The sequence below is a fragment of the Ixodes scapularis genome, unplaced genomic scaffold (genome assembly GCF_016920785.2).
Source record: "Ixodes scapularis isolate PalLabHiFi unplaced genomic scaffold, ASM1692078v2 ptg000972l_1__unscaffolded, whole genome shotgun sequence".
Classification (NCBI taxonomy): domain Eukaryota; kingdom Metazoa; phylum Arthropoda; class Arachnida; order Ixodida; family Ixodidae; genus Ixodes; species Ixodes scapularis.
In genome coordinates, this window is record NW_024610076.1 from 1,087,417 (window position 1) to 1,097,196 (window position 9,780).

General features: G+C 45.2%; 1 protein-coding gene across 1 annotated transcript in view; it reads left to right on the forward strand.

Moving 5' to 3' along the window:
- LOC8030249 (hydroxyacid oxidase 1-like) overlaps window positions 1-5,639 on the forward strand; it is a 47,628-nt gene extending 41,989 nt beyond the window's left edge. Inside the window, exons 6-8 of the mRNA XM_040212488.1 lie at window positions 689-847; window positions 1,285-1,354; window positions 5,536-5,639. Coding sequence (XP_040068422.1) covers window positions 689-847; window positions 1,285-1,354; window positions 5,536-5,639 — 333 coding nt within the window. The remainder of the gene's footprint in view (window positions 1-688; window positions 848-1,284; window positions 1,355-5,535) is intronic.
- Window positions 5,640-9,780: the final 4,141 nt, after the last annotated feature.

Consider the following 9,780-nt stretch of genomic DNA (forward strand, 5'->3'; position numbering starts at 1 on the left):
AATCGATCAATTGCCCAGCCCTACTTCGAATTACGGATTATCTTTACTATTCATGGCGATGCTCGGTTACAGATACCGTCAGAAACATAGACAGCCTCCGGAATCATCTTCGCAAAGGTGTGGTAACTCTTTGCAAAGAATGACATGTCAATCCGAGGAACGCACGGATAGTTGCTCCAAGCTCATGGCCGCCTGGGAATAATATCTCAATAAAAGTCGCGTTTTTTGTTGTTTTTCTTTTTTCTTTTTTGCTATGAGAAGAAACGCAATTAAACCGACAACAACCTAAAATAGAGTATAAGAAGAAACAAAATAGAAAACATCCATCGCAGAATGTATTCCAACCCCCGCGTACATGAAGTGCCTGCGTAGCCGACGATTCCATGCATGATGTTACGTCACGCGTAATGGCAGGATGTCAGCCCCTGACGCCGGCGAAATTCGGGGTGCAGTTTCGTACACACGCTCATGACTAATTTAATTAATATCTTAACAATATATATATTACAACAAAAGTGACGTTTGTCTATATGAAGGCTCCCCAGACCTAACGAGCGCAAAAACTTGAGTACTTCCGGTTTAGACGGGAAAATTCTTTTAATAACTTACTAACTTCACGCCGTCTAAACATACACGCAGCACAATTACTGTTCAATGTGACATCCGCCCTTGTCTCGCTTGCTTGCAGATCGAAGCACTCCCCGATATAGTGAGTGCGGTCCGTGGCCGCGTCGAGATCTACCTTGACGGCGGAGTTCGTCGAGGCACTGACGTGGTCAAGGCGCTGGCACTCGGAGCCAAGGCAGTATTTATTGGACGCCCAGCCCTCTGGGGGCTGGCGTACAACGTAAGACGTCGCATTTTGTTGCTTCATAATCTTAAGGCTACAGAGATCAGACGTGAGATCAGACCGACAAGGTACGCGAACATGCTCTCCACGCACGGCAATAGGAATGATGTTACAAGCAAAATACGTTTTCGTCGTCCGTAGTCTGGAGTTTGATTTATTTTTTTCTGTGTCAAGTTCAGAATTAAACTTTTCTAGATATCCATTTTGGCTTGGAATTGGATGTATAAGCCTACCCAAGTTCCTGCACCTACGGCATCGGTAATATTTTATACTCGACACCTTTGTAGCTCTTTCGTTCTTCCCCAGTCTTCGCATATAATGTTAATTTTAAGTTAGGAATCCCACTCATTTCTAGGCTGCCTGTTATATTTACGTATATATCTGGAATCACCTGGTGAGAGTAGAATTCCTGATGCTTGTACTAACACCCGCAGGGTGAAGCAGGCGTGCGCCAGACGCTCGAAATCTTGCGGGAGGAGCTGGACCGGGCTCTCGCATTGATGGGTAAGTCGAAGTTTTTGTTCGAGAGACATGTAAAACACTATGTTTACTTATGGGCCTATAGGCACTGATAGAGTAAGAACGGCAGGGCGTATCTTTCGAACAACCGGCCTTCAGCACGCCCTTCATGCCTTCGGCGGTGTTTTTGTTGCGCGCGCGAGCTCAAAGTGCACCAGACGTTGCAGCTTTTTTTTTTTTTTTTAGCTCTCACTTTTTTAGTGATGTGATCTGACTATCAGAACAAACACCAATTTTTATTTACCCACAGAAGAAGGTAGCTTTTGCTTTCTTTCTCCATTACAAGTAAGCTTCCGTAGGCGCGTATGCTCAAAAACTTTTTATTGTGAACCGATGGTGACCATAAACGGATTTAAGGGGCGCCCCCCCCCCCCCTTAAGGCTCTTAATGTCAAATTTATTTGAATAAACACTTACATACACCAGCTTTTTTTAGGAACAAATTATTACCATTTAGTGACACAACTATTAGGTCAACGAAACAGATCGGGGCAGCGTGTCACGAATCCACCCCTGATGGTGACCCTTAAACGTAGAGTAAATGTTCTTAAAAATGTTGTTTTACACGTGCGCATGAAGTGAGCGTTTGGTGTTCTTGCGTGTCACCAGACCCGATAGGTTAAAGGGCAAAGGAAAAAAAAAAGAAGGCCCTGTTGAGCTGGCTTAACATTGTACATGCCTGGTACCACTATGGTGCCTGGAGCACGTCTCCGACTGGTTTGTATAGCGTCCTATCCCGCCCATACAACAAAAGTGGTCCCAAAGTGGCTACAAATGACGTCACAGAAGCCGCAATGTCATGCTGTAGCCTGTCGCGACCCTGGCGGCTGGTCGTAGAATTGTTGGCAAAAAGCACGAGCGAACACGAGTGTCGCTGTCGTCACGGCGTCCCGGACGTCCCAACTTCCTGCTGCTGTAGCTTCCGTGCACTCTAGAGGTGAAGAGCGACCTGCAGCAGAACAGGCGTCTGCCACATCCACCACAGCTGCTGAGACAGCACCAGGGTCGCGACCGGCGACAGCATGACACTTCTATGACGTCATCAGGCGGAAATCAAGGGACCAGTTTATTGGACGTGGTGAACATACCAGTCGGAGACGCGTTCCAGGCACCATAGTACAACGGCTGTACGGTTCCACTTTTGTCCCTTCGTCTAGACATTTTGTGCGTCAGCTTTTGCACAATATGCTTCCAAAGGCGTGACCACACCGTTATTAAATATTTAAAAACAAATCGGTTTTCAGGCACTGCCTGGGGAGTCTTTCTTACTCGGTTAACGGCCCCGTCACGCTGGTCATAAAAACGTGTCTTCACGCATGTTCAAGGGTGTACAAGTACAAAACATACATACTTGGTACATGCCTCCTCCGAAAATTACGATGTCGTCTATGCCTGCGTATAACAGCGACCCAATCCTGAGTCATCATCGCTATAACACACGGTCACACATATATACTCCTTGCATTTCCGTCGTATGAGCTGCTATTGGGGTGGCCTCTATACTGGGTGATTACTTTCAGCAGCATATAGTTTACACCACCAAAGTTGCTTCTACACAAAGTTGCCATGAACCGTAAAAGTGACACCCAATGGTTCAACTACGGCGCAGTGGTTCGAACTCCCTGTAATGCCGAATTAGAGCGCAGCTCTTGAGAAGGAGGAGGGGAGGGCACGGGGGGACGGTATGCCCTCCTCCTCATCCGTACCCTCTCCTCATCTACTCCTTCCGTGCTCCTCGCCTCCTTCCCTCTTCTCCTCCTCCTTCTCTTTTTACCTCCCCCTCCTCCTCCCCTCTTCCTTGTCCCTCTTTCTTCTCCTCCCTCCTCCATACTCCTCCCCCTCCTCCAGCCTCACCCTTCTCCCATTCCTCTTCACTCCTCCTTCCCACGCCGTGCATTATGGGAAACGTCCCATAATGCACCGCGCGGTTAAACCGACGGCGACGGGGACGCGTTACGCCGAAACGTTACGGTTACGCCAACGCATTACGCCGACGCCTTACGGTTACCCCGACGGCGATGCCGAAGCGTCACGCCGACGCGTTACGCCGACGTGTTACGGTGACGCCGACGCGTTATGGTTACACCGACGGCGACGCTGACGCATTACAGTAACGCCGACGGTGACGGCGACGGCGACGCCGACGCCGCTCAAGCCGGAAACGGGCGCCTAAGGGCTGCGCTTTAAAAAGGAAGGACTACACAGGACAAGCGCTAACAACTGATCTTTTTTTTTATTTGAACGTGTAGATGGCAGTATGTTTGCCCAGGCATATTGCGCACCATAGATTCTGCACTTCTTTCTCCGTTTCAAGCTCCACGTGCTAGCCAAGTTCCAGAAAGTGTATCTCACTGTTCGTAAGTCAGTGAAGGTTGGATCAGGCACGATGGTCTGTTTTTTGTTAGGTCATAGGTTTCCTTCATTTTTCTACACGTTTGGTCTTGGTGTTTAAACAATAGGGTGGTTTTGGAGAACTGCGGTTCGCACCCGCAATATCGACAATACATCGCTAAATGCGAGTATGCAGTGTCTTTCAAGTAGCTTAGGTGTTCTCTCACTCAGATGTTCACGCATCGCCCCGTTTTCCCAATATATGAGCGCCCGCACGAGGAACGGATAATGTAGACAGTGCCTTTCATGCAGGTGACGAATTTGATGCGGTGCTTGATGTTGCAGCTCTTACAATCCGCTTGCTTCCTCTTGCCTTTGTGTTGGTTAATCATGGAGCATAATCAGCCTAGTTTGTTGCGGGGAAAAAAAAAACGCGTTCACCCCACCAGTGTAAAAGGCAAGTCACTCGTGTAAAAGGCACAGGTGACGTGATTCCTTTCTCGCGCGGGCGCTCCTATGTTGGGCAAACGGGGCGATGCCTGAACATCTAGAGTTCCTGTATAGGCTCCCTAGCGCACCCAGAGTTGCGCGTCTGTTTTCCACGTGCCGCCGCGCCGCTATTCGCCGAGATCCGGTCACGTGAGGAGCCGGATCAAGTGCTGTGCAGGGGAGTAGACGTTGCACGCGCCCCGGCGTACGTTCTCCTGCTTTTGAGCATGCCGCGCACTTCGAACGCGCAGCACCGCTATTCGCAAAAGTCAGTCACGTGAGGAGCAGGATCAACATGCTGTGCAGGAAAGGCGGCGCTACGGGGATGAACGCTCAACTCTGGCTCTCGTAGGGAGCCTATACAGGAAGTCTATGAACATCTGACTGAGAAGACACCAAAGCGCATTGCAAGGGACCGCATACTCGCATTTAGCGATGCACTGCCGAGATTGCGGATGCGAACCGCGGTTCTCCGAAACCACCGTATTGTTTGAACGCCAATACCAAACGTGTAGAGGAATGCAGAGACCTATTACAAAACTGAAAAAAAAAAACATACCATCAACCTGAGCCAAACTTCATCGACTCTAACGAACAGCGAGATTCATTTTCTGGATCTTGGTTAGCACGTGGAGTGTGAAATAAAGTAAAAAGAAGCGCGAAATCCCCGGTGCGCCCTATGGCTGAGCGAACACAGCGCCATCTACACATTCCAATTAAAATCAATTGTCAATCATTGCTTGTCCTGCGTAGACCTCCATTTTTGCCCTTGTTCCTTTCGCGCTGGTTTTCACGGTAAACTCATACCAACTTGCCCAAATGTCCATTCTACTAACAAAAAAAAAAAAAAAAAAAGACATAGTACACATGAGTTCCAATTTACGGCTGAATAATTGCTCAATAGTGTGTGGTGGAATTCTCAACTAGCCCATTTTCTGGTAGCGTATTAGTTTTCTTCTAGCCCTTGAGTGCAATGGGGCACTGCTACGCGCATACAGAATATTCTGGGATGTGTGTACGCTTAAATCGAGAAAATGCTTGCTCACCAGATCTTCACAACTGCACTTCTGGCCTACCATAACTGTGCTTCTGGTGCACAACTTACCAAGACACCTTGGTTTCCAGGTTAAACGAGAAGAGGGGCTCGCTCGGGTTGACGCATTCTTTTTTTTTATGTAAAAGTTAAGGCGCTGAGAAGGACACGGATTCCTTACCAGGGTTTTAGACATTCAAGCTTTTATTCGGCCACTATTTCCTAAAAGTTGAAAAATGATTTCATGGCGATTTTCAACAATCGAAATATACACACAAAAATATTTTTCTCTGCTTTTTTACCCCACCACGCAGGATGCTCTTCCCTCGACCAACTGCGACCCGAAATGGTTGTTCATCAAAGTTATTTCTACCGGCTCCCGCAGACAGAGGCACGGAATCAAAATGTCAGCCACTAATGCCCCAAACACTTCCAGCTTCTCTTCTAGTAAGCGTAGTCGTGAACGAATAAGTCATTCAATAAGGAGCGCACATTTAATACCGGTGCCACACGGGCAACTCGAATACCATTTACAACGAATGACATTTGTGTGATAGGCGAATCAGCTCGCAATATGTCACGCGTGGAAAGCGCTGCGCCTGGAGTGTCTCGCGCTGATTGGCCGTCCGCTCAAATGTCATTCGTTCTAAATGGCATTCGAGTTGCCCGTGTGGCACGGGTATTAGTTTTGAAATAAAGAGTGTATCTTTTTATGAGTCTCATGTCTGAAAGTTCGTTTTCCGCCAGTGGTCATACGATATTTTTGGGCCAGCTCTTTATTTTGTATGACTTGATCTGAAAATAAAAATTTAATTGAATTGAATTGAATATTTTTTATTCTTATAACAAGACGATTTCAACGAAAAGCTAGATATCCTTCGTAACGCAAGTAAACTGAAGGGGTCGCAGGTGTTCATAGCTGAAGACTTCTCACGTAGGGTCCAGCTAGTACGAAAAGAACTCTGGAATAGCATAAAACATACTCGAAAGCCAGAAGACAAAGTATCTTTACGTTACGACAAATTAATAGTCAACAGCGAGGTATATACTTGGGACGAGTCGACACGCCAACTAATGAAATTATCAAGCTCAGTTCCCACCCAACGGAATGAATCATAGCTACTACCACGGAAACATGTTGTGTCACCACCACCTGTGACGAACCTTGAGGCACTACTTATTAACTGTCGCAGCATAAAAAATAAAATTGATGACTTTGCTGAACTTGTCGCTACGACGCAACCTAGCATTGTAATGGGTACGGAATCTTGGTTAATCGAAGAGATAGCTGACGAAGAAATTTTCCCTTCCAATTATTCTGCCTATCGAAAGGATAGAACCACACATGGTGGTGGCGTTTTTTTACTGATAGCAAACGACCTTCAGAGTTCGCAAATAAATGTTCCTTGTTCATCGTGTGAATCGGTTTGGTGTAAGATTTATCTAAATTCCGGGGAAACCCTAGCTATCGGATCATACTACCGGCCCCCCAGCGCAACCCATGAATCACTGTTATCCCTATCTGATGAGCTGTCTTCCATCTCAAGTGATTATCTTGTACTTGGGGGTGACTTTAACCTGCCTGACATAACATGGCACGATAAGCAAATGTTAACTACCGGCTCTTCGATATTATACACGACATTTTCTCACTTTGTCTCAAGCTTTGGGTTGTCTCAATACGTCACTGAACCAACCAGAGTGGACTTCAATAGATCAAGTACACTAGACCTCCTTCTTTGCGATTCCAGAACAGTTGTTTCTGCAGTCACAAACCTCCCGGGCATTAGCGATCACGACATAGTTACAGCAAGTATACAGTGTAAACGTCCGCTATCGGCTCTGCAGCCCCCACGCAGGATTTATTTTTACGACCAGGGCAATTACGCTAGCCTTGCTGACGAACTTGTAGCGTTTTTTGCCATTTTTGAAATGCACAGCTATGAGATGGACGTTGAAACCCTGTGGAACATTTTTAAAACTAAGCTTACTGCCTTAATCGACACTTACATCCCACACAAGCTATTCTCTCCAAGAAAGCAAAAAAACAAACCTTGGATAAATAGAGAGTTACGGCAAATTTTGAAGAAAAAGAAGTGCGCATACTTAACTTTCCGCAGGACTTCTATTGCCGCGTCCCTTAATCGGTTACGCGACCTAAGTAAACTCTACAAAAGAAAACTTAAATTAGCTAAAAATGTTTTTCAGAGCACTTTAAGTGACCGTCTTAAAAGGAGCCCTAAAGAATTCTGGAAATTGGTAAAAAGCAACAAGAAGGACCAGGTTGGCATACCACCAATTGAAGAACTTGAACAGACCATACACGATGACCAAGCAAAAGCTACATGCTTTAGTAGATACTTCCAATCAGTTTTTTCTCCCCCAATAACTGCGGTGCACTTGGCTCTGCCAAACGCAGTAAATGAATTCCGTGACATGCCGGAAATTGAATTCCACTCTGACGGACTGGTTAAACTTGTGGGGTCACTTAAAACTGATAAGTCTCCAGGTCCTGATGGCATTCCTAACAAGATTCTTAAGGAATGCGCAGGTATACTCGCTATGTTCTTGCACGTCCTGTTTACCAGATCTATATCAGATAGTATTTTGCCTTCTGACTGGAAGAAAGCTCATGTTGTGCCTGTGCATAAAAGCGGCCCCAAAAACAAAGTTGAAAATTACAGGCCCATATCGTTGCTAAGCACGTCTTCTAAACTTATGGAACATGTGATCTACACAAGTATCGCTCAACATTTACAGTCAAATAATTTTTTCACTCCATCCCAGCACGGGTTCCGCCCAGGCTTGTCATGCACTACTCAGCTAGTAGAATTTTACCATGACCTAGCAAACGCATACGATAAAGGCCTTCAAACAGATTGTATTTTTCTTGATTTCCGGAAAGCTTTTGATCTCGTGCCACATAAATTTATTCTGCATAAAATGAAGTCCTTAAAAATAGATGGTAAAGTTCTTGGGTGGTTAGCAGATTACCTAAGTGGCAGGACTCAAGCAGTGTTAATTAATGGCAAGTCATCTGATTTTATCTCCGTCACTTCTGGTGTACCCCAGGGTTCGGTGTTGGGGCCGCTTTTACTTTTATTTTATTTTTAATATTTATCAATGACATTGTTGTAGACGTTTTTTCTAGTATACGCCTGTATGCTGACGATTGTATAATTTATCGAGCAGTAAGTTCGGTCAACGATTGTATCACTCTGCAGGCCGACCTTGACCGCATAGCAAACTGGTGTAGTACTTGGGGAATGGATTTAAACGTTAACAAATGTCACTTTGTCCGTGTAACTAGAAAGCGTAACCCTATCACCACCATGTACCAGATTAACGACATTCCCATCAACATGTCACCACAAGTAAAATATTTAGGCGTTTACTTCTCCCACGATTTGTCATGGCGCTTCCACATTGAGTATATGACTGCTAAAGCTAATCGGATGCTAGGCTTCATCAAACGTAATTTCAAAAATTCTCCTCAAGAGGTCAAAAACACCCTGTATCTCACAAATATTCGGCCCATTCTAGAGTACGCTTCAGAAGTTTGGGATCCCCACCAGCAGTACCTGATAAATAGTATAGAACTGATACAAAACAGAGCCGCCAGATTTGTCCTTAATGCATACTCGCGTGGTCAAAGTGTAACTGCCATGAAACGCGATCTTAACTGGCAGCCTCTACTGAATCGTCGTAAATGCTTCCGCCTGAAACTCCTTCACAGCATATATTACGATCAGTGTGGAATTGACAAAATGCGTTATTTACTTCCACCTCACTTTATCTCTCGGCGCCTGGATCATAGCAGAAAAATTAGGCCTTTTTCCAGCAGAACAAACATTTACAAATACTCATTTTTTCCTTGTACAATATTCAACTGGAACAATTTACCTGAAGAGATCGTCTCAATAAGCGTAAGCTATCAATTTTATCAGGCATTGTCAGATTCTTAAAACCTGTTATTTCTACAAACTTCAGCTTTTTCTATATATATTCACGAGTGCAGTGTCTAGTTTTACGCTGGTTTGGGTTTACGTTTGTCTTTATTTTCATGTTGATTTCTCCTGGTAAGTCACAATTTGAGTTTTGACTGTTTAGGCAATTTAAGTGTTCTTTGGCGTCATGTTCATTTTGTATTTGCCCCTCCCCCGCTATAATGCCCTCACGGGCGCTGTGGGGTTATTTCAATAAACAATAAACAATAAACAATAAACAATAAACGGTCAAAACACTTGACCAAAAAGTTAAAAGTGGTTCTATGAAATTGTTCGACAATTGCCAGCTCGTTTGCGCCCTAACCTTCCGTTCAATAAGTATCTTTTTACGTGGGTGTGTCGCCTCGCATACGACTCCGGCTTGGTGTGCTTAATGCGTCCTTAACAGGACGCATTAAGCGTCGAGGCCTGGAGCGGGTAGACATTTTTGTTGACTCTAACGTAATGTTTTGTTAAATTTGAGAACCGTGTCGCTCATTCGACGTTAAAGTGAAGCTACGGAGCTTCTTGGAAAAAATGAGTTAGAAGTGAATTCTGGTGTATTTTTACCCC